The sequence below is a fragment of the Mirounga leonina genome, unplaced genomic scaffold (genome assembly GCF_011800145.1).
Source record: "Mirounga leonina isolate KUSES-001 unplaced genomic scaffold, KU_Mleo_1.0 Mir_172, whole genome shotgun sequence".
NCBI classification, from domain to species: domain Eukaryota; kingdom Metazoa; phylum Chordata; class Mammalia; order Carnivora; family Phocidae; genus Mirounga; species Mirounga leonina.
The window spans coordinates 12,481,364-12,506,512 of NW_023270442.1; the positions used below are offsets into that span (position 1 = coordinate 12,481,364).

At 46.6% G+C, this 25,149-nt stretch overlaps 1 protein-coding gene across 1 annotated transcript in view; it reads left to right on the plus strand.

The window, feature by feature from the left end:
- HUNK (hormonally up-regulated Neu-associated kinase) overlaps positions 1 to 25,149 on the plus strand; it is a 103,269-nt gene that overhangs the window by 36,825 nt on the left and 41,295 nt on the right. The window contains exons 2-4 of the mRNA XM_035017589.1: positions 4,994 to 5,286; positions 17,221 to 17,276; positions 22,295 to 22,430. Coding sequence (XP_034873480.1) covers positions 4,994 to 5,286; positions 17,221 to 17,276; positions 22,295 to 22,430 — 485 coding nt within the window. The remainder of the gene's footprint in view (positions 1 to 4,993; positions 5,287 to 17,220; positions 17,277 to 22,294; positions 22,431 to 25,149) is intronic.

A 25,149-nucleotide genomic window follows, 5' to 3' on the forward strand; every position in this document is an offset into this window, starting at 1 on the left:
TCATCTGTCGATGGACATCTTGGCTCTTTCCACAGTTTATGATTTCTTTTCTGCTACTCATCTTTCTCCTGTCAAATTGGGATCCAAGCACTTCGGCTCCTCTCCCTTTCCTGTGTTGCTCCTCCCCTTCCATGCGGAGCAGACTCCCCCACCTTTTCCTTTCTTTTTTTTTTAAAGATTTTATTTATTTATTTGACAGGGAGAGACACAGAGAGAGAGGGAACACAAGCAGGGGGAGTGGGAGAGGGAGAAGCAGGCTTCCCGCTGAGCAGGGAGCCCAATGCGGGGCTCGATCCCAGGACCCTGGGACCATGACCTGAGCCAAAGGCAGACGCTTAACGACTGAGCCACCCAGGCGCCCCCCCCTTTCCCTTTTCATCCTCAGGATCTTCTTACCTGCAGGTACCCCTTCTCTCCTGCATCTTCCCCCCACCCCGCCCCAAGCATTTATTTATTTATTTTAGAGAGAGAGAGTGCACAAGTGGGAGGGGTAGAGGGAGAGGGAGAGAGAATCTCAAGCAGACACCACGGTGATTAGAGCCTGAGTTGGGGTCGATCTCACAACCCTGAGATCAGGACCTGAGCCAAAGCCAAGAGTGGGACATTTAATCCACCATGCCACCCAGGTGCCCGTCTCCTGTATCTTTACATAGCTACCATCCAGTTATCTTAGATACACTCATTATTTTGGTCTTGGGGGGATTTCCTTTCCTTTCTTAGGAGCTTAGCTATTTAAATTTGCTGATCTTATCCATCACTGGTAGGCATTTTTTTTTTTTTGGTGGGAGCGGGGGGAGGGGTGGTGGAGGACGGTAGGAGTTGCCAGGTTGTGAGAAATGCAATTTCTTACTTAATGAGAGAAGTTGGTGAATAATCCATTTCAACTGTGGTCCACTGGAGCCGTGTTATTCTCTCTCTGTTCATTTTCCACCACCCCCGCAAGACTTGGCAACTCCTCTTGGGAACATGGGGGCAGTCTTTGAAAACGGATCCCTTTGTAAGATTTCGGGAGACTTTGCAACTTGAGTCTGTTGAAGAGCTGCAGTCGTTGGATTCACCTTCCACAGCAAGATTGTTTCTCTTGATGTGCCGAGGATGACATCCAGGCTTCCGTACCCCCTTGACACCCCCCCACCACCCACCCCTCCCCAAACACACGCTTTCAGTTGGGTCCTTGGCCTTGGTCCTCAGCTTGAGTCTGCACCCATTTAATTTTTACTTGGTACAACTCTCCTGACTCCAGCAGTTTCTCTTTTTGGCAAGAGACCCATCAGCATGCCGAGATTCCACCTCGTAGAATCAGTGTTGGATCTGCTCTGCCTGCAAATCTCTGATTACTGTCAAATTAAATTAGATGCCTCCCTTTGCTGATCATTGACTGCCTTTCCCTTAATTTCCCACTCAGTGTTTCCCATTTCAGTTGTTAGAGATGACGCTGATGTAATCAAGAACGGCATTCCGTTTTCAGTATTATCAAGGCAGAGGTGATAAGTGTCCGGGGTGAAGTAAAAAGCCTGGGGCTGGGGTGGTGCGTGGAAATGGAGCGGGGGGTTAGTGGGGTGACTTGGGGGGCTCAGGGCCTTCACTTGGGGGGGGTTCTCAGAACCAGCAGAGCATGGGAACCCAGGTACCCAGTGACAGGGGGGCACATCTGGTGTGCTAGTGTCCTGGGGCTATGTGACAGAGCCCCGCACACTTGGTGGCTTAAAGCAACAGGAATGTATTCTCTCGCAGTTCTGGAGGCCAGAAGTCCAAAGTCAGTGTCATTGGCCCAAACTCAAGGTGTTGCCAGGGCCATGCTCCCTCCGATGGTTCTGGTAGCTGCGGGACGCCCTGGCTTGTGGGCCGCCGCCGCCGTCTCTCTCCTCCTTTCCACAGCCTGCTCCTCTGGGTATTTGTGCGAAATCTCCCCCCCCGGCCTCTGTTTCATAAAGACACTTGAGCTGACACTTAGGGCCCACCGGAGGGTCCCGGTTAATCTCATCTCAAAATCCTTCGCTTTTTCCGAATAAGGCCCCATTCACACGCTCCAGGGAGTAGGACTGAAAGTCCTTGGGTGGCCGTTATATAACCTACGACAGACAATTGAAGCTAAATAAATTATCCTAATAATTATTGTGTGCTCTGTTGAAAAAGGCAGATTGTATTACTGCCTGGCTTTCAGACTATTGTTTGTTCATAGGACTTTTAAGAACTTCATTGCCAGAGGGTGTAATTTTTAAAACATTGCAACACAGACTCAAGCAGAGACAGAATCTAATTGTACTTTTCAGCATCGCTCTTTCTCTCCACCCTCACGAGACAATGGATGTGTACATAGGGATATGCGCACGCACACATATGGGTATGCACATGCACACCCATATGTGTGTATATGTGGGTGCAGATGTCTGTGGATGTCTGTGCATGTGTGTGTGTGTGCATGTGTGTGTATATATTTGTGTATATATTTTTTGGGGGGGGGGAGGGTCACAAATGAGTACAGTTTTTAAAGCTTTTAATCTAGCATTTCCTGACCTTGTTGGGGCCAAACTACAGCCTGAGTGGGGGGACAGCCTCAGCCTCAGCCTGACTTGGGCTACGGCAGACCCCCAGCTTGTCTGTCCGTTGGCCGATTGTCCCCTCTTAGTCATATTTTTGGATTAAGGACCTGAAAATCCCCCATTAAAATGGGTGAAGGGGTTCAAAAGGCACAAACTTCCAGTTATCAGATAAATAAGTCCTAGGGTTATAACATACAACATGATGACTATAGTTAACAATACCGTCTTGTATATTTGAAAGTTGCTGAGGCAGAACATCTTAAAAGTTCCTATCACACACACACACACACGCAAGTTATAACTATGTGTAGTGATGGATGTTAACTAAATTTATTGTGGTAATCCATTTGGAGGATCTACACCATCTCAAATCAGTATGCCATCTACCTAAAACTACTGTACTGTTACATGTCAATTTAAAAATTTTAAAAAAATAAGTGAGACTCTGCTCTCCAGAAGAGAGAATACATTAAGCTATTCACAGCTATTTTTGCATCAGTGGTTAAAAATAAAAAGGTTCAATGATTCGCTCGGGTGGTAACCTGTTGGTCCCTTACTGTTTATGCAGGGCTGCGCGTGATGAAGAGGAGAGTGGTCCCTGCTTCAGGGGCTGAGTGCTCAGTGGGACTGCAGCTGATGGCTGTGGTGGGCCCTAGGGAAAAGGAGAGAAAGCACCCTCTGGGAGGGAGGTGGGACTTGAGTTAGCGGCTTCAGGACTGGGGTGTTCGGATGGGTTGGGGGTGGTGGCATGAACACAAGCTTGGAGGGTAACCCAGTGTGTATTCGGGAGAGAGAGGAGACTGGCTCCCAGGGCAGCTGGGGTTGGCCTGGTTGGAGGAGCTTGAGTGCTGGGCCAGGGAGTGTGGACCTTGCATTGTAGGCAGCGGTGAGTCCCAAAGAGCTTTAAGCGAGAAATCAGAGTTCCAGACCCAGTGATTTCGAGGCAGAGCATAGAGTGACTTCAAGGGCAGCCAAGACAAGCACCAGGGAAAAGGGGTAGGGCTTGATGTCATAGTCCAGACTAGTGGTGGCCAGACTTAATTATTATTATTATTATTAAGGATTTTATTTATTTCTTCGAAAGAGAGTGAGAGTGAGAGAGAGAGAGAGCGTGAGCTGGGGTGGGGATAGAGGGAGAAGGAGACTCCTCCCTAAGCAGGGAGCCCGACGCGGGGCTCGATCCCAGGACCCTGAGATCATGACCTGAGCCAAAGGCAGACGCTTAACTGACTGAACCACCCAGGCGCCCCCAAGACTGAATTGATTTTTTAATCACAAACCTATGTCAGGAAAAAATGTGTGAACTCCTCACTGCAAATATTGTCTGTCAATCATTTACCAATCATTTATTTTTGATCTATATCATAACTCTGTACTAATATATTGAGTATATTATGAAAGTTATAAAATATAATCACACAAAAAGGAAATAAATAGAGGTGGAAGAACCACTCTTTGGGTCCCACACCCTGTGGCTCAGTAGTCTTCCACGGATACGTCCCTTGGGTTGTTCGAGTTCCAGGGATGGTGCATCTGGGTGCTGGAGGCATGGTCCTAAATAAACCGGATCAGTGGCGTGGGAACAGAGAGGAAGGAAAGGTGAGGAGGCATCAGCAGAAGGAATCGACATGATGTCAGCGGCTGGTCCCATAGCAAGAGGAGCGAAGTCGTAAAGGGCAAAAACAGTGGTGTGTTTTAGGGCCTGGTGAGCAGGGAGGTGAATGCCACCAAAGGGAGGGGGTGCAGATCTGGCTGGAAAAGACAAAATCCCCCTCCTCCCTCTTTCCCTGCCTTTATGCAAAGCTGGAGGGGCTGTGCATGTGACATGTTGATTGTGAGGGCAGTGACCCAGGAGGGGTGTTCTGTGCGTAGCTGGGATATAGCCCTGGAACAGCAACCACCAGGATCCTGATGTAGGGCCAAGAGCTAACTTGCACCATAATTCACCAAGGGGAAGAGGAGAACGCTGGAGGCCAGAGAGCCTGATGCAGGGCAGAGAAAGGGCGGGAGAGAGGAGAGGGCATGGCATCCCTCAGGTCCCCAGCCACACCCTAGAACTGAAGATGGGGACAGATTTAGCTCTTTCAGAAATGGAGGTCCTGGGGATCCCAGCCCCTGGATGGATGCTCAGCCTGAGAGGGAGCCAGGAGAGGCCCTTGGCTGGAGTAGAACTTGGCATTTCAGGCTGTGGAAAACCAAGTTCAACACTGACTCTTCACTGCGCCTTCCAGATGACCATTCAAGTTTGCCTAATTTTACTCTCTTCCTTAATAATTGGATCTGGTTCCTGATGTTACACTTTTCCTTTTTCCCCCTGATGCTTATTTTATAAGGGTTTTCTCCTGGTACAGAGAAGTAGCTGTGTACTTTCCTAGGGTCCTTGTGAATGATGAGGGAATAACCTTTGCTCGCAATGTCTGACAACAGCCACGTTCTCGATGTTTCCTCAGGTGGCCATAAAAGTCATCGACAAGAAGAGAGCCAAAAAGGACACTTATGTCACCAAGAACCTTCGGCGAGAGGGGCAGATTCAGCAGATGATCCGCCACCCCAACATCACCCAGCTCCTTGATATCTTAGAGACGGAGAATAGCTATTACCTGGTCATGGAGCTATGTCCCGGGGGCAACCTGATGCACAAGATCTATGAGAAGAAGCGGCTGGAGGAGTCTGAAGCCCGCAGATACATCAGGCAGCTCATCTCTGCCGTGGAGCACCTGCACCGGGCTGGGGTGGTCCACAGGTAAGAGCCCTGCCCTGCTGCTGATCACCGACTCTGTGCTGAATGGTCGGACAGCGCTTCCGTGTGCTCCACGCAAGGCTGAATGGTTGCAGCGTGCTTTACAGTTCTTCTGCATGTGTCATGGAATTATTTTGTGAGCTGGGTTAATGCCATCGTGGGGTTAAGAGAGTGACATCAGAAGCCAGAGTGCCTGGGTTTGCATCCTGGCTCTGCCCTTTCATAGTTGTGTGACCCTGGGCAAATTAATTACGTAGCCACTCTGAACCTCAATCTCTTCTTCTGTAAAACGAGAATAATAACGATACTTGTCTTATGGTTGGTGTAAGGGTTAATAGATAGAATGCTATGAGTGAATATATGAAAAGTGCTTGGAACCGGGCTTGGTACATAATAAGGGCCATGTTAAGTGTTGGCTGCTCTTCTTATTTGCAAAGTATAATGAGACCAGTTGCTCAGGAGCCTGAAAGAAGAATCAATGTTAAGATGGCATGAGATTGTTTTTCAGCTAGTGCTAGGGATGGTGTTTTCACTGTATTTGCCTTATATGTGGTGGTTGCTCAATAGCTGTTTTATTCAGCTGAATTGAATCACCATTTAAATTGCGAACTTCCGGGGCGCCTGGGTGGCTCAGTCGTTAAGCGTCTGCCTTCGGCTCAGGTCATGATCCCGGGGTCCTGGGATCGAGCCCCGCATCGGGCTCCCTGCTTGGGCGGAAGCCTGCTTCTCCCTCTCCTTCTGCGTGCCACTCTCCCTGCTTGTGCTCTCTCTCTCTGTCAAATAAATAAATAAAAAATCTTTAAAAAAAAAAAAATAAATTGCGAACTTGCTCTTGCAAGGGAGGGGTGGTTCCCATAAGCCAGACCCACCTTGTGAATGCTTATGAAAATCAAACTTTTTCTTGACCAGTCTGTTCCCTCCTGAGGAGGAGCTCCACAAGGAGAAGGGAATGGGAATAGCATTTTTAGCAATGTTGTCATTTTTAGTTCTGTATTAAAAGAAAATGGAAAACAAAAAGAGAGAAATATTTAAAAAGTGGCCCTCTTTTCCTCCCAAGGAAATGTGGACTTCACCAATAAATGCATAGTTCTTCCTTCTTGAAATTATGATTAATAATCACTCTAGGTTGTTGAGAAAAATTAGGGGTCATGTCTCATTGATTATCATTTTAAAAAGCAAGATCAAGTCATGAAATGTGTTATGTGCATGTGTGTGGGTATATATATGTGTATACACACATGCACATGTATGTTTGACTTTTTTTGTATTGAGGTACAATTCACATACAGTGAAATTCATTTTGAAGTGTACAATTCAGCCGTTTTAACATATTGACAGAGTTGTGCAACTCTTATCACTATCTGATTTTGGAATATTTTCATCACTCCAAAAAAAAGCCCTGTACCCATCAGTACTGAGCACGTGTTTGCTCTCATTAGTTCTGAGCCCATCTCATTACAGAAGAAGAGATTGAGGTTCAGAGTGGCTAAGTAATTAATTTGCCCAGGGTCACACAACCCAGGCACTCTGGCTTCTGATGTCACTCTCTTTTTGTCACAATACCCCGTGTTAAGATTGCCTGAGATACTCCACGTTTAAGATATGAGGTTTTAAATCACTCTCCATTCTCCCCCTCCTCCCAGTGCCTGGTAGCTGCTAATCTGCTTTCTGTCTGCGGATTTGCCTGTTCTAGACATTTCGTATAAAAGGAAACAAACAGTATGTGGTCTTTAGGATTGACTTCTTTTTACGTAGCATCGTGTTTTCAAGATTCATCCCTAGTGTGCCATCTATCAGTACGTCACTCCTTTTTATGGCTGAGTACTAGTCCGTTGCAGGGAGAGACCACATTTTGTTTACCCATTCATCAGTTTATGGACATTTGGGCTGTTTACAACCTTTTGGCTACTGTGAACGACGCTACTATGAACCTTTGTATACAGGTTATAGCATGAACATGTGTTTTCACTTCTTTTGTAGAATTCTACCTTTAGGAGCGGAACTGCTAGGTCATATGGCAACTCTATGTTTGACCTTTGGACCAGACACATATTTTTAAAAATTCAGCTTCTCACGGTGCGTGTTACGTGTTTGAAAGCCACTCAGGTTGTGATCAGCGAAGAAAGCAGCTCTAGGCCTTTCATTAACAGAACTTGTACTCATGGGATTGGATGCTCTGCCCCCTTGTACATAAGCCTAGGGCCACCGTCGGGGTGGTTCCCTGGCTCAGTCCCTGCAGGTGGATCATTTCCTCACTGAGGTGAGAGAATCTCTTCGTGTAGTCATGAAATCTCGGTTCATTAGAACTCTTTGAGTTTATATCAGCAAGGAAGGGAACATTCAGAAATTTGAGGTGAATAGCACTATTTTTGGCTCTTTCCCACAATACCCTTGTGAAGCCTGTTGTGTCATGGCTCTGCCACGATTAGGAGAACAACGGTGGTGAGTGTGCCTGGTTCTATCTTTGTTTATGGCCATGACAAAGGCAGAAACCTCAGGAATGAATCAGCCGGGATAACGGACTCTGCTGGTCCCAGCGGACCCTGGACGAGCAGGGGAAAACCAGTGAGGGCTGTGCGTGGCTCCCCGGCCTCTCCCGCAGGAAACTCTCAACAAGCCTTTTAAAGTAATTTTAACAAATTCCAATCGCTCTCAGTGCAATTACTGTCAGAATGTCAAAGGAATGAATTTAATAATGTTTTGATAGCAAAGACGGTGCGCTTTTCTTCCTCTGATCTCTGGCGTCCTACTTCTTCCTCTCTCCTTGGAAAGAGATTCGTCAGCCCGAAATGGCAGAGGCTCAGATCTTTTAAAATTAGAGAAGATGGGAAACCTGGAGGAGTTCTTCGTGTTTCTGTCTAGCAATCATGTTAATGAATGCCAGTGCGCGGGACGTCGGGGGTTAGGTGGGGGAGACGTCACATGAGGATGTTTGTTCGGAAGAGACTCATGGGTGACTTTAGCTGAATGACTTGTCTTTTTCCCAGATTTTATAGTGCCAATTTTTAGCATACTTGACCCAGCTTACCGCGGGAATACTCTTCAGTGTAGCCCCTCTCCATGGTGGAAATTTCTCTCCTATATGCTGCAGAGATGGAATGGACTTTCATAATGATTTTGAAGTTAGATTTTGCAAATGAGTAAGAGAGTATAGTATTTCAGGGGAGGTCCGGAGTCACTCATTGGGAAGATTTCTGAGCAAATAGATTGGATCATCCAAAAGGATTTAGGGTGAGTTTTGGTGGCTGTGTATATACAATGATTTAAAGGGCTTTCGGTTATGTGTGTCGGAGGATGCTCTAAATGTGAAGTTCCTGATTAGGCTGATAGTATATCCTTGTGTCCTTTCAGCTTAATGATTGGCAAAGCCTTCATTTCCTGTGACACGAAATCTAAATATTTAATTATGTACTCAGAACTACTGAAATATCATTTAAAGGAAGCAAATCTTGAAAACTCATGTAAATATTGCAAGTGGAAAGAGAAAAAAGGAAGCCAAAGCTCTGTCTAGCAGATTCCCTGAGCTGGCAGAGAAATTCGTCTTAAACTGGACCTGCCAGGACCTTTGTGTCTTTGGCTCTAAAAGGGCCGTGGCTTTTACAAAAGTAGAGTATGGTCTCGTTTCTTCATTACCCCGTGTTAGGATTGCCTGAGATACTCCACGTTTAAGATATGAGGTTTTTGGTTTTTTTGTTTTTTTCTTTTTTCTCTCAAACGTGCTCACCCAGCACGATGCCAAAACCTGATGATTTGCCTATTGTCGATGGAACGTTGACTCTTAACATCGATCAGTGAAAAGTGTGATTATACCGAGAGGCTAATTTGAGATTCATCTGTTCATTCAAAATAACAAAGTCCAATCAAACTGTACAGACAAAACATCACAGGGTAACACAGTACCGCCCTCCCTAAGCAGGAAGAGACAAGCCTTGGGGCCCCGCGGGACCAGGACGGGGAGACACATGATCAAAGGGAGTGTGAACCTGTATTTGGACGGACGTCCGCGCCACCACTCCCAAGGCCATGACCTTACTCATTCATCAATATTGGGAAAGGGCCTTCTGTGCTCAAGAGGAATGCAGCGGACGAGAAGGGGCGCTTCTTTGTTCTCTTGGACCTGACAAGAAGCACTGGTAGGGTCTTAAGTTCTTTTAACTCTTAGGTTTTCTTGGAGAGGGGAGGGAGGAGAAGGCGGATGAGAAGGGGTAACTTCTGCTCACATCCAGGAACTGTTTGGGATCCCAGGGCCTTCTGCTGAGAGAGAGCACCTATCTGGAGGCGCCGGTGATATATATCAAAGGTTTTGTGTTTCAGCTGGGTTTGGAAAATACAATTGGAAATATGAGATTTCACAAAGCTCTAACGTAGCAGCTTTGTGGAGTGGGGTATCCAGCGGTCAGCGGTGTTGATTCTGAAGCCAGACCTCCCGCACCCACATGCTGGTTCTGCCACTTAAAAGTTGCATCAGGCAAATCACTCAGGCTTTCGTGCCTCCCTACACAATAGGGATAATGGATTATCCACTTCACGCGGTTGTTGTGAAGATTGAATGAGTCGATTCGTGTGAAGTGTCAGAACTGAGACAGTAAGTACTGAGCACGTGTTTGCTCTCATTAGTTCTGAGCCCACCTCATTCATTCTGTGCCTGGGAAACCAAAGCTTGCGTTCTGTGTGCTCAAGGCCTCACGGATGTCCTGGGCTTATACTCATCCCGCTCATCCTTCAGGTCCTCGCTCTAAGCTCACCTCCTCCAGGCGGCTCTCCAGGCTAGGCCCCCCTGGTCATAGACTCACACTGCATTTCTGCTTTGCTTTCCAAACACTTTTCGAACGAGAACTGACTTTGTTTGATATCTGTTTTCTGCACAGGCCACAAGCGAGCTCAGCATCGAGCCTGGTAGGCACACAGCAAGACTTTGTTGAATGCATGAAGGGGAAGTTGAATGAGCACAGCTAGTGTTAGAGTTGGCCCTTGGATGGAAGCGTGCTGGTAGCCAGCTCCGTGTTTGTTCTGGAATATTCCATTCTGCCCCTGGAATTTCGGAGGAGTTTCTTCATTGACTTAGTACCAATTTGTTTATTTTTCAGGTCACAATCTGTAGAGTGGCATCTTTTTAGTGACTGAACAGCTCTTTCATTTTATAAACAGTTCATTTCTGGAGCACTGTAGGAACTCAATAAAAGGTTTCATTTGGAATATATGAATTAGGTACATGCTTAACAAATTATTCTTCTGTTTTTTCAAAACGCCCATATTGTAAGTAAATCGGTGATTAAAAAATCATTTGCTTTTCATACAGTGCTTTTAGAGATAAACCTAACCCAAAAAAACCCTCTTGTTTCCTGCAAAATGCTGATGGCCTTGGGGAGTTATGTGCTTTTCTTGGATGCTTTATTCTTAGCTTATTGCTAAAATCCATCTCCACAGGCCCAAATTTCTCCTCCAGACCTAATCCTGTCTGAGTTTGCTCTGGACACCCCCTGGGCTCCTGCTTCCTGATCTTTCATTTGAGGGCTGATGGCCCCCAGTGCTGTTTGCTTATCACCTGATTAATGACCCGTTCAAGCCTTTTCTGGGCTCTGCAATGCACTTGTCTTAGCACCTTTATTATCCTCGGCTCCAGCCTCTCACCTCATCTCTGCTAGCGGTTGGTTAGCCTCCTGGTTAGCCTCCGAGCGGCCACCAAATGCTTGGGCACATTTTCCCACTTCCTCCTGCTCAGGGCCTGCCAGGCAGCTACTCTTGGGACGCCGTTTTTCGCACCAGAATCAGGCGCTCGATGTTTAAATGACTTGCCCAGGGCCACAGGCTGGGCAGTTAGAGAGCCTGTCTGTCCTTGTCCCCAGCTGCTGGGTCTTGCCCTGAGACTGTGCTCAGTGCCTCTGCCCCGGGTCTTCCTGGCTCCTCCGTGGCTCACACCGCCTGCTTTCCGCGGCCTTGAACCCCGGCTGCGCCTTGCGCTCAGTTCTTCACTCTCATCTTCCGTCTCCACCCGAGGGGCATGCACTCTGGGGTCCCTTCGTCTAGGCCTGAGGTTTGTTAGGGGCCCGACCTTTCCTTCACTCCCATCCCAGTGTTCACATGCACACTCACACACACACACACATACACATGCGTGCACGCACACACACGTGCACACGTGCAGCCCCACCCCACCCATATACACACATGCGCACCCACACATGGCACGCGCCGCCCACCCACGCACATGCATGCAAGCACACACTCTCGCATACATGCACGCACACACAGGTACGCACACACGCACATGCACACTCACGCTCTACGCTTCCCCAGTACTGCTCCTGGCTGCAGTTGTTCTGAAGGCGCCCAGCAGCTGCTTCCCCTCCCCTCACCCCCTGAGCACCAGGACCCCGTATGTTTGTTATGGCAGCGGGGTCCTCCCTGACACACACCCCTCTGGGAGGGCTGTGACTGGAGTTCTTGGTGGCTAGCCTCCAAACCTTAGAGATTCCATCATTCAAGAAACGCAAGGAGAGTGTGGGTGCATGAGTAGGTGCAGGGGGGGGCGGAGGGGCGTGCTTGGTAGCCTGTGGGTGAACCTTTAATTGATAGTCCTGTTGGAGCTTGTTCTTTTGAAATAAACTAGAACAAAGGGCTGGTGCTTAGGGCTTTCCCCCTTGGGTCCTCTCAGTCTCTGGAGAAACACCCACCAACCTCGCCCAGTCTCCCCCTTCCTGAAGCACAATAGACCCGGGTAACCAAGGTCAGGTCTGCAGAGCGCTGTGAAGAGAGACCCTTGGGCATTTCTCCCAGAACTGCCCAGTTTCCAGAGAAGACTCTGTGCCTGAACCCTGAGGCCTTTTCTGGGCTGGCTCCCTCCTTTGTTCCCAAGACACATGGTAATTTCCTTTAGTAAATTCCCAAGACACATGCACCCCCACCCACCCACCCCAGCATTGGCCAGGTAACCCGATCCTCTGGTGCCCCCTTATATTAGGGCATGCCCTGTCCCCTTTCTTGCTTGTCCTGACTCCTCTTTGAAGCTCCTTTGGCCAAGGAAAAAGCTGTTTCCCCCCATCCAGGGGCCTTTTTCTTCCCTTCCCTTTTTTTCCTGTGTTACAAGTTTACTCCGAACTTCCAGTCTGCCTGCCACAAGGAGAAACTCCTCACACTGCAGGACCGTGGGAAGAGCCTCCTACTTCTCTCTCCCCTCTATAAAGTGATTAATCAGATCCAGGAGCATTACTGTGAAATTGAGCATTGCCTCCATCAAGTGCGAACCAGTCAGCTGTCCAGAACCTTCCTTCCCCTATGTCGAACCTGACACTTAACAGAGCCAAATATTTTGTTCTTGGTGGTGAAACTAGTGTAAGTACAATGCTTTTCACATGGACCACGGGGAGGTTTTCTGGATAACAGGCCTACCAGTATTTTCTTGATACGCTCACACTAAAACCTTGTGAATAGATTCATCCCTCTTTTATTATTCAAAGAGGTGTCTCTCAGTTCTGTGGTCTCTTGGGAATATTTTGTGGCCTCTTTGGTCATTGTTGATTAGCTGGGCAGAGGCTCTGAGTGGCCCACTGTGCTGAATGGGACTCATAATTAATTTCAGGGGTAAGGATGCTCCCTCGGCAGTGAACATCCTGGGTGAGGCCACTTGATTGTAGCCATAACATTCCTAGGACTGATCTCCTAGGAAGGGGAAAAAATCCCAAAAGCTACTTTTAAAGAATAATAAACTTTATTTTTTACAGCCGTTTTAGGGGTTATAGAAAAATGTGCTGAAACTGTCGAGTTCCCACATGCCTTCCCATCCCCCCTTCCACATTGTTTTCCCTGTTAATATCTTGTTAATAGCACAGGACATTTGTTAGGATTGATGAACCGAAACTGATAGATCATTAGTAACTAAGGTCCACAGTTTACATTAGGGCTCGCTCCAGTGGTGTATAGTTCTGTGGGTTTTGATAAATGCATGATGTCACGATCATAAAGAATAATTTCACCACCTATATAACAAAAATATGCTCCACCTATTCAACCTCCTCCTCCTCCCTCAGGCTGTCAGGGATCTTGTTACTGTCTCCAGAGTTCTGTCTTTTCCAGAGGATCTATGGTTGGAATTACACAGTGTGTAGCCTTTTCAGATCGGCTTCTTTCACTTAGAAACATGCATTTGGGGCACCTGGGTGGCTCAGTCGGTTAAGCGTCTGCTTTTGGCTCAGGTCATGATTCCAGGGTCCTGGGATCGAGTCCCGCATTGGGCTCCCTGCTCAGCGGGGAGCCTGCTTCTCCCTCTGCCCTTGCTCCTCCCTCCCTGCTCATGCTCTCTCTGTCAAATAAATAAATAAAATCTTTTAAAAAAAAAGAAACATGCATTTGGCTTCCTCCTTGGCTTTTCATGACTTGATAGCTCATTTCTTCATTGCTGAAGAACATTCCATTGTCTGGGTGGACCACCGTTGGTTTATCCATTCACCTACTGGACAGGTTGGTTGCTTCCAAGTTTTGGCAATTATGAATAAAGCTGCTAGGAACATTTATGTCCACACATTTTTGACTCTTTTGAGCAAATACCTAGGCAAAAAGGACTTCTAAAAATATGATTTTAAAGCCTTTCTTCCTAACGAGTCAGAAGGAAAATGTTGTCCCCCTCCTTCTAGATATCTTTCGAAAGACAAGGCAGGAGGTAGAACTAGATGAAGCCAAAAGCAGTTGAATGTTCCTTTAATTTGGGTGGATTAGGTTCACTCATCTGGACAGAGACTAATGGAGCTCACCTTTAACTAGTCATGGAATCTTTAGGCAGTTAGATTGGTTATTGCTGAAATCTTTTAGGCACATTGACAGAAGGGTCATACAGGGGCAAACAACCGGTGAACAGGTTTGTTCTGAGCATTTGCTTCAGGGGCTGGAGTAGGTTACTATGGGATGCGGTGGGTAAAAATGAAAACTGATTTCATTTTTTTCATTTTGCCTAATAATTACATTTTATACCTCCTCCCCTGGTTTTATGACATTTTCCCGATTTCCCAAAAGTGGGCATTTTTTTCTCTTTTGCATTTTTTCTTATTTTTAGTCTCCCATTTATATCATTCTTCTAATCATTGTGGTTGTTCTCTAGCTTTTATGGTCCCAGAATTTTCCAGCTTAGCTTTATAATTCTTGGCAATTGCTTTCTTATACCTCACCTCTTTAAATTGTTTTTCTCCATAGTGTATGTTCTGAACCAAATTTCTCCTTCAGTGCCTTAGTGTGGCTTCCATTCTTTCCAGGGAAGGAGGTTTAATTTCGCTAGAAACAAACTGTGGCCTTCCTTTAGATTTAAATAGCACTGCTGCTTTATAATCAGTTTTCACAGGGTAACAGTTTGGGCTATTGCTGGCCCACTGTTTTGTGTGCGCATGCAGGTTTTTTGGAATTACCGTATATGCTTGAATATAAGGTCAGATTAGAGCATGTCCTGGTTCTCCTCCGAAAAGAGGAAGTGTCTCACCTGGACTCACTTATGACTCAGGGAGCTCGAGAAACCTCCCAAGGAAATGGATAGAAGGGGAGGCCAGGACGTTTTACATGGCTTTAATAATAACTTCTAGCGATATGACCTCACCATTGTGAGGGCTTGGGAGACAACTCTAAAAACAATTCACTGAGTGGTTAATTTATATAGAAATTTTAAATGGGCGCTTATTATTTACATGGCTTGTGATAAGATTCCAGCAAGAGATTTAAAAAGTGCTTTGTGACAAACATCCAGTCAACTTCAAGATCATGCTACTCTGGTAATACGGCACAAAGACTGTCAGCCTCCTCCTGGCTGTGACAAGTTTCAGTGACACTGTTTCATGAACTGTGAAGGTGTGGGAATAATATTTCTAAAGTTAATGTTATGGCATGTGCTCTTAAACACGATAGTGCAGCTTTGTAGATAGTCATTTGATCATTCCATTGCATTTTAAAAATTTATGTACTTTTGTTTTCCAAAAAGCCTTTACTGAGGGACAGAGTCTTCCCATTGGAAAAATGAGGGGAAGATTATTGTATATTTGGGGTCATCCTGCATTTGGACATACATGATACCCTTTAAAGGCTGACATAGTTTATAATAGTCTGTGTATTGTTTCAGCTGGATCCAAGTGAAAGGATCCAATTCTTCCTCCCACCTCCCAGTTGGTGGGTGCATGTGGATTGGGGGATATCCATATTCCCTAGCTGCAAGTTTCAACTCAGACCTCCTTGCTCATCCAAGTGTCCAGCCCTAACACTACCAGCCGCCTTCCAATTTTGAAAGATACTGGACGCTTTTTAAAAGAGCTCACCTTTTTCTGCACTTGACTTCTTCCTATCTTGAAATGCTTCCCAATGCTTCCCTTCCTTGTTCCTGGGACAGCAGTGTCCCCGACTTCCCTCCTCTCCCCCACATTCTCTCCCTGGGCAATCTCATGTCCTTTCCAGGCTCAGCTTCCCCTCCCCGCCGTACTGAGGTTGAAAATTGGTAGTTTGCAGGCCATGTCTTGCCAGCAAGGTTGACCCATGCAGCGGTGGTTGTTACTGTTTTGAAATGTGAATTTGTTGCCAGCATTTAAAAATTGGGATAAAATCCAGATTTCTAGTTCCTCTTGGAGAAGAGGATGAGCTGGTATGGCTGGGACCGAGCTGTGAGCATCTGTCCCCGTGAAATGGGACACTGCTCTCCGTTTACTAAAAGCCCTAGCAACTGCTCCCTTTTGTCTCACGACTTTGATGTAGTGTTGTTTGCTTATCATGATTTCACTATTCTATTCTCTTCAGTAGAGATATGAGGAAAAAGGATTTCTTTTGCCTGTGCCTCTGTTCAAAAGTGGGAAAAATAAAAAAACTGGACCAAAAATGCCATGTGTTTCAAAACCATGGAAGGGAACATGGTGTGTGTGTGTGTTTGTAAGAGAAGAATGTTCTTATAGATCTAATACTCAAGGTGTGTCTGAGTTGACAGCTTAAAGATGCTTATTCTGTAATCATCAACTTAGATGGTTTGATGACCAAATGTATACTTTTGCCCATGTTTTTTCCTTCTGAAATCCAGAACGATCTCTTTGGTAATGTAGATTCATTTGTATTTACTGAGTACCTGGGATGTGCAAAGGTCCTGGGGGTGCAGTGGGAAGCAGGGCCGCCATGTTTCCTGCTGCCATGTTTCCTGCCGGCTAGGAGCTTACAGTCGGCTCGCACAGATCCTACAGGCACCCCACATTCAGCATGAACCTGAGTGCAATTCTCCCTTCCACTCTTCAAGTCCCCTCAGTGTCAATGATCAGAGTCACCCACAGATTGATTAACAATCTTCATTCCATCTGCAAACTTAATTCCTTTTGGGTATGTAACATTAACATTCACTCGGTTGTAATACCAGGCATTAGGAGCCAACATCTTTGGAGTCCATTTTTCTGCCCACCATGATATCTGCTTGCTTAAATGGATGATCACCTGCCAATTTGTGGATGACACTTGGGCTCCATGCATGGAGTTTGAAGGACTGATAAATTATGTTAGCTTTCAATTTTTTTTTTTTTTTTTTTTTGGCTGCTTCCCCCGGCTGGTGTTGCTCACCAGCTCACAAACACGTGGCCACATTTGTATTTCCCTACCTGTTTGGGCAGCGCCTGTCTTGAATGATTCTTCCATTCTCTCCCAACCTTGTTTATTTAAATTCCAAGTTTCAGCTTTGATCCCACTCCTTCCGGAAACTTCTCATGATGTGTTCTGCCCTCAGTGCTCTCTGTTTTTATGAAATCCTTTGGCTTTTTCAGCCTGCAGCAATTAATTGTATCATATTTATAAATATTTACTTATCGATTGTGGAGTTTTGGCAGGAAGCTTTTGGGCTGGTTCAAAGTAGCTCTCAAAGAGTTCGTTTGCCTTCAGAAGTAAAATGTCATTCCACGATTTCAAATGCCTATCTGAAATATTCTGTGGTTTTGTTTATTTCAGGGACTTGAAGATAGAAAATTTGCTACTAGATGAAGACAATAACATCAAGCTGATTGGTATGACTTTTTTTTTTTAAGCAAGATTATCCTTTAAGTGTTGTGTTGTCAATTCTCAGTTATTTATTGCTGGATTATTGACTTTGAAAATTATTCATGGTCTATTTCTAATCCCAGACAATACTCTAGGCCACCTCTTTTTACTTCCAATATTTAATAATAGTTTTGAAAATGAAAATTAATTTTAATAATAAACATAATTAGGAAGGTAGAAATACTGTAAAGTGACCATAAAATTAATTTCACAGCTACAAATAAGTATTGGTTGGTTACGTGTTCTGTGGATTATTCAAACTTCAGCTTTGCATAAACTCAGGTGGATCCTAATTTTTATAGGGGTTATTTTTATTTTGGTTAACCATAAAACTTCTTAAAAATAGTGGAAAATAGTTTAGTTCAGAAGTCCTACTCTTAGCTTAGCCATGGCTTAATTCCCTTTCCATGAATATCAGAGTGCTGAAGTCAAAGGGAACCCAGCTAACCTTCCGTTTTTATTATAATCTTTATCGAAGCCCCATTGTATAATTGTGCAGAGAGAAATCCCCACAGAGGGATAATTTAGAAGGAAGGTAATCAGAAGGAAGTTCCAGGATAGAGTGAGTCATAATTGGTTCATAATTCAGGGTCCATAAGCGAGTTCACTCCATGACTCATTTTCTAGAAGAATTCCTTTTTGTTTGCCTGTATGATTGCTCTTGGCAAAAGTCTCATGGCATCATTTTTACACCCAGATGTGAGCATCATCATTGGTTCCTCTCTTTTCTTTCTTTTTCCCACCTCAGGTGCAAGTAATTTTTTCCATCTCAATGGCTTGAAAAGGCTTTATATTAGGAGAAAAGAGAGGGATCAGTAGAACGTTGTGAATTTAACTCTCCTACCCGAGAAGGAAATTTTGTTTGGCAACTACTAAAAACCATCTCTAGACTCTCTGAAACATGTCATTCAAATAACCAGTTAGATTCCCTGGCTCCCCAAACCGGACTCCTTGGCTGGCTGATTAAGCATCGCCGACAGGTGTTAATGAACGAACATACCGATCCTTAGAAAACTACTAACAAGAGGAAACCATTTTTTTTTTTTAATTTCCCTCAAAAGATTTTAAAGATCAGATGCTTTAAAATGGACAATTCAAAGACTTTTCTTTTTATCCTGTCGTTTCACTGTCGTGTTTCGGTTGTCCCGAGGGCCAAATACAGAGGCATAAAACAAGACAGACGTTGAAATGCCTGTAGGATGTCTTACTGGTCCTGGTTTCCGGGATCTGTATCATTAAACAAAGGCCCGTCCTGGTGGGGGGCGAGGAATGGAGGAAAGAAGATTGCTGAGATTCTCTGGCAGGCTGACCTGTAACTTGTCTTCAGAAAACGTGGAGGTGACAGAGACAGGGTTGCCCTAATGGCAACAGATTGTAAGAAAACAGGCCACGTGAAGGCCAGTTGTCCATTATAGTAAAAGTTCAAATAATTAAATTATTTGAATTAATTCCCCCGTGCACCATCCAGACTGAGGCTGAAGCAGGTCACCAGGGCGTGGTTTCCGTCTCCTAACCTGGTGCTGCTCCTATTGCCCCTTTCCTTCCCTCTTGCCTCCCTTCCCCTTGGGCCTTGCTCTCTCTTTCTTCCCAAGCTATAGCCCTAAATGATCATGTATGACACTAGAAATGTACTGTGGAATGAACAGTGTTGAAAAGCACAGCTCTTTGTATTGGTTAGAAGTGTGCTCAGAAGATTCTGGAAGAACCAATCTCTGTAAACAGTGGATTCGTTTCTAAGTAGCTCACAGATTGGCCACCTGACAATCCCTCTTAGAGAGGACCTGTGCCAATAAGAGGAGGACATGCTCTCCATACGTGAGAGCCCACGGTTCCCCTTGAGGGGAGCGGGATGGTGGCTCTTTGGATTCACATGCCTCAGAGTCTCCTCCGCTCAACATGGCAGCCACTGGATCGGCACCCAAGCCCGGGACACCAAGTGGGTTCTGTCAGAAATGAGGTCTCAGAGACCACAGTTTCCAAGACTGCTGGCAAGGAGGCTCTGATCATTGGATTTCCCGTTATTTGAACTTTTTATGTGGCTCCCAGTTCCCTCATGACCAGCATAAACCAAAAGGCCTACCTCACACCTGAAATCCCAAGAGACATTATAGTACCAGAGAGGACAACTGGGAATTGCCTTGTGTTTACCAATATCCGATTTTCCCCATTTTTTCCACTGGGTCAATCACAAAGCTAGTGGTGGGCGCTGGACGGAGGGAAGACCCAGGGTCTTGTGCGTTTTCTTGCCCCTGGGTCGGGCCATTTGGATCCAGTGTTTCTATGACTGTCTTTTTGCAACTTGAAAGCTCTTTGAACCTTTTCTTCAAAGGAATTACCTAGTTATTTTTCAAAGATGGATTATAGCTATTTCCATTTCCTCCTATAATAGTTTTCCTTCTTTGGAATAATTTGATTTAAGTAAATTTACTTAAGCCCGGTCTGCCATGTTTCAAATAAACTAGAGCTAACTGGGAATAAGATCTGATTTAATCAAGATTTTTTTTTTCCCCCTTTCAGAAAAAGCGGTCTGATATTTGATCGTTCAGAACAGTTTTGTACTTCAGTTTCCCACAGCAGCGTTCCCTGGGGCATTTTGTGAGATTCATTTTGCGGCTCTCTGAGGATAGTGGGCTTCTCTATTTACCAGATCTAATTGGGGCAGACCTGGGTAACACCCCGGAAGCGGACTTCTCTCTAATTTCACCGTTCTAATTATAGGCATGTGTGTAACATTTTAATAATTACCCTTATGGGTGTGAAAAGGACCGGTTATTTCTCTACAATATATTTTAAATGAAACCCTTCTGGTGAGGTCAACATTAAGTCATTTAAAATGCAGATCTTTTCTCCTTCCTCACCAGATCAGCTGCTAATTTAACTTCTTGAAACTGTGCTTGAGACAAGGCAAGGCACTGTGTTCTCCAGCTTGCCTGGAAGCAGGGAGGGGCGGGGTGGGGGGGTGACCTGGTCTCTTATCTCGCCCTGCCCTCTTGGTGTCCAGCAGTTCTTAACAGACCCCAGTCCAGGAGTGGAGGGAGTGACCTGAAGGAGGCAGTCCTTTGCTGTGAATGGCACCCTGCTGAGATTAGACACAGAGTCTTTATTTAATGTCAGAAATCTAGAGAGAACTTTACGGGACTCCTAGGAGATCGGGCCTCCAAAGTGACTGCGAAACTTCCCTTAAAATGCTGCCCCCCAAACAATGTAATCTTTATTCCATGGTGCTCTTTACGCATTTGTTGTTTTATTAAAATTCCTTTAGGATGATTTGCAGACCCAACATACTTAAGCAACCATCCAATTTCAAGCACGCTATGATTTTTCCTCTTACAAAAATATTCGCCCTCCCCCTTTTTTCCTGTGTCAGCGATACTACAGGGGTCCGAGAGGTCTGAGAACAGGGGCCCTCAGATCCTTTGGCACAGAGATCTCCTCTCAAGATGGGAAGCCGGGGGCCCTGTGGCTCCTGTAGGGGCCTTCTTGGGCAGGTTATGTGGGACCTACTGGTGTGGACTGGGGGGGAGGAGTGTAGGCTGGGGAGGAAACAGGGGCTGGGTCGGGGGGAAGAGTAGGGAGCAAAAGGAAGTTACGAGAAAAAAAACATGGAATCATAAAAAAACAAAAGCAAAGGAAGAGTTACATGTGTCCACATGCAGCATCCCCTGGTGGTTTGCCAATCCCTAGGGTAGGTTCTGGTTCTCCATCTCCAAGCCCAGAGCCTTGAAGAGTTTTTGGAGCTCTCTCTTGGGGAGGGGGCTCTGTTTGGGAAAGCTCCTTCATGACACAGTCTCAGCCAGCGACTGTGGGGAGAGTTTCTAGTGGTGCATCTTGACCCGTGGTGTGAGTCACTCGATGGACTTAGAGTCACTTCATGTCCCGTCCTGTGTTTCTCTGTTCCTGAGCTTTCCTGAGCGGTTATAGCAGTCAGGCGCTTGCAAGTGGAGGCACATTAGTCAAGGAGAAAACACAGTAATGAAAGCAGGTATAAATCCTACCGTTGAGAAAGGACAAGGGTTTTGTTCAAGACATGGAGCCAGTCTCTGGCCACTGAGCCCTGTGGGCAGAGTCTCCTGTTTGGGGGACGAGAACCATAATACTCACGTTGAAGTTCAAAGGAGAAGCAATGATCTGAATTCTGGGGATCAGCAAAGATATCAGATGGGGACAGAACGCTGACAACTCTGATTACCTGTCAGTTGCAGTATCATGAGGATCAAAAAAGTAAACACGAAAGAAAAGGTGTACTGGACCCAGCGAGCTTTGGATGCATCGGGCTCTTCTTTGCTTTTCCCATTTGCCTCCATCATCCAAGAACAAGGCAACGCTAGGAGGTCGCTTAGTCCAGTTCTCATTGCTGTCTTCCTGACGTTAGAGTTCTAGCCAACATTCAGCATTGTCTAAATGGTCGGGGGTATAGTTTTCCCTCTTCCAATCCCCACACATCGCTACATGCACCGGGAGCATTTTTAAAAGACTTGCATGAAATTAAAACACTGAGCCGGAAAATGTCAAGTCTGCATGGGGGGATCGCATGTTACCCGGGGTGACGCTGACCCTAGCCAGAGGAAACGGATCTTCCATCAGCGTTTCCCCACGTGACCTCTTGGAAGCCAGATTGCTGACTCCGAGGCCTCTGCTCGTTCTCTCTTCCTGCCTTTAGTCCTAGAAAGCGAAGCCTCTCTTTTTCCTGGATGACTCATTTGCAAGGTTTGATGAAAATATGTTTTGGTTCAACATACTTTTAGCTCTAGCTGGATTTTACAGTGAGGCCTGATATAAAATGTTTCCAGGCTCAAGACCCCGTATCCAGAGGTTATGGTCTGCAGCTGCTTGGTGCTCCTTTGGGATGCTAAATGATGTGTCAGCCCGAGAGAATGTTTCCTTTCCTGCTGCCCTAGGGTTGTTAGTTTTTTTGTTTTTTTTTTTCTTCTTCTGTTTCACAGTTTTCTAATTTGGAGCTGGTTTTGTCTTCCCCTGTTTGCAGACTTTGGTTTGAGCAACTGCGCGGGGATCCTGGGCCACTCCGACCCGTTCAGCACACAGTGTGGCAGCCCAGCCTACGCCGCACCTGAACTTCTCGCCAGGAAGAAATATGGCCCCAAAATCGATGTCTGGTCCATGTGAGTGATGGAGCTTATAAAAGGGAACTGTCGTGTCTGCTCTCCCTTTCTTATGAAATAACCTTTGAATATTCGATGACAAGGGTGTTATATTACCGGCTCTGGGACAGATATCCAGCAATTCTTTGGAGCCTGGCTTTCCACCTCTGTTCCTTCTGGTCGGTTCTCCACAGACCACCAGAGAGGCTTTTGCCAAAATTCCTTCCGTTGCTGGGGAGACAAGAAAACAAAGTCCCGAGCTCACGGAACTCACATTCTGGTTTCACAAGTCACTCCTGTGATTCCCCTGCTTAAAATTGTCCTGCAGCTTTCCTTTGGTTCCAGAAGAAAGCTGCATGCGTCTCCTACCCCACCCTCCGCTCTCGATTCCTCAGGCACATTGGCCTCTGTTTCATCTTTCCCACCTCTGGGCTTTGCACCTGCTCTTTCTGGGTCTGGAATGCCATTTCCTGGCTCTTCAGGTGGCCTGTCCACTCCCACATTCCAGTTTTAATCCAGTGCCCCCCCTGCAGAATGCATCGCTGGGTTCCCTGTCAGAAAGGCCCCCACGATTCTGTCTCCTCACCCTTGCAAATCCCTCGCTAGCACCCATGGCGGCCTGACATTTTATGGCTTGTGAATCCATTTAGTGTGTGTCTCCCTAGTCGGGAAGGATGCTGCAGGAGGATGGGGACCTTATGGGTCTGCTTCGCCAGGGTCCCGCACAGGGTGGGCCACCAGGGGCAAACTCAGTCACCACTGAAGCGATGAGTCGGGGGTCGCTGCAGTGTTCCTGAGTCTGGATCCCCACGGTCCCCACGCCGAGTGAGCCCCTCAGCATCAGGTGTGAATGGGAGGGGGAGCCGTGCAGGGTCCTGGATTCTGGGGTAGGGACCGAGTTCCTCACCAAGGGGAAGTGGGCTGCAGACAGAGAGTGGGCTCCTGATTAAGATGGAATTTGGCGATGAGGACAGCTCATTTGAGCCCAGAATGTGTTGATTCGGTACATTTCTGGAATTGCCCTGCTTCTCTCCCTTCTTGCTACACATCCCTCGTCCAGACTGGAGAAAAGCTAACATTTGCTGCATGCTTGGTGTATGGCATGCACCATGGCACTTAATTTTCACGGTAACCCAGTGAAACTGTTACTCTCTGGTATCCCCATTTTATGGGAGAAGAAACCCATTGCAAGAGACATTAAGAAAATTTCTTAAGGTCACGGGGCTACTAAGTGGTGGAGCTGGGGTTTGAACCAGGCAAACTCCAGGGTCTCAAGATAAAGGACTGAATCCTGAGCCTGGCTCCATTGCCTCGTGGGAAGCCATTCTCCACATCTGTTCTCTAGCGGGCTCCATGTTGTTTCCTCTCTCTTGCATGTGCTGTTCCCTCACCCAGGGATTCTTGTCCCTGCTCCTGTACACCTTCTCTTTCCCTCTTCTTTTCTGGGATTCCACTTCCCCAGGGCAGCCCTCCCTGCCTCCTACAGGCTGACTTGGAGCCTCTGGTGTCTCATCTGTTTCCTGCGCCCCGCTCCGCGGGCTCTCACCCCATGGTCACGGCTCCCCTGCCCGAAGCCCTGCTCTGCAGGCCGATGGGGCAGGACAGCGGGCACAGAGCCGGGGCTAGAGAAAGGAGGGAGGGGAGGGAGGGACAGAAGCCACAGGGTCAGGGGCTACCATTGGCAGAGGAAACAAACAGAGCCAGGGAACCCCGAGGGAGGGTCTAGAAGGGAAGGGAGCTCAGGAGGTTCCAGTGGGAGGTGAGGGGAACTAGAGCCCAGCATGAGATGCTGAGGACAAGAGAATTCCTGGGACGTGGGCGCAGCTAGTCACAGGTTAGTGGGGAGTCAGCTTCCGTTCCTGGGGAGGGCTGGGTGCTCTGCGTTAATTATCCCCTTTGATCCGCAGGACAGCCAGTGAGGCTCTCTCGTGCCCATTTTACAGAGTAAGTGGTGGAGATGCACTTTGCACTCACGGCTCTTCAGCCAGAAGCCTGAGCTCCCAGTGACTTTCCTGACCCCTCAAGAGGAGGTGTGGTTAGGGCTACAGCTGGAGTGCTTATGGCCCCCAGGGGGAGGGTGCTGGGGGGCCGCCAGAGTGGGTGGGAGTGGTAGCAGGAAGCCCCGGTAGAGGAAGCCTTCTCCTCGAGGTCCCCTGGGTCGTTTGGCCAGCATTGCTGATTCACAGGCTCTTTGTTCTGGGCCCAGAGGGCCTCAGAATCCTTCTTAACACAGCCATCAGAAAGCACTGCCAATGGATCAGAGTCGATACTTGAGGTGAAATCCATTCTTGGTCCCTTTCAATGCTTAAGAATTCTCACACATGTCTGGCACATGTAAATACTTACTGAGGGATGAATATAAATGTTAGAGTCTATAATCACCTTCTCTCCTTAACAGTTAGGGAACTCACCTATGCTAAATGGAGAGCTATACAAGGGACCATTTGTGCACCAAAAATAATAATAATAATAATAATAATAATAATAAATAAATAAAAAGGTTATGGAGCATAGAGAGCCTGAAAAGCCAAGAGGTTCAGAAGCGTGATTTAGCTGGTGGGGTGGGAAGCGTAATGACCACGGGGAAGAGAAGCCGGCAGCTGGAGAGCAGGCCTTGCTCTCTCGGGGACCGAAGGATAAGTGTCATCACAAGTTGTCATGGTGACAAGGCTCAGCCTATGAAGGGGGACCTTTCCACTCCATGGCTGGCAGCGCAGGCAGCTCCTCACCGTCTAGAAGT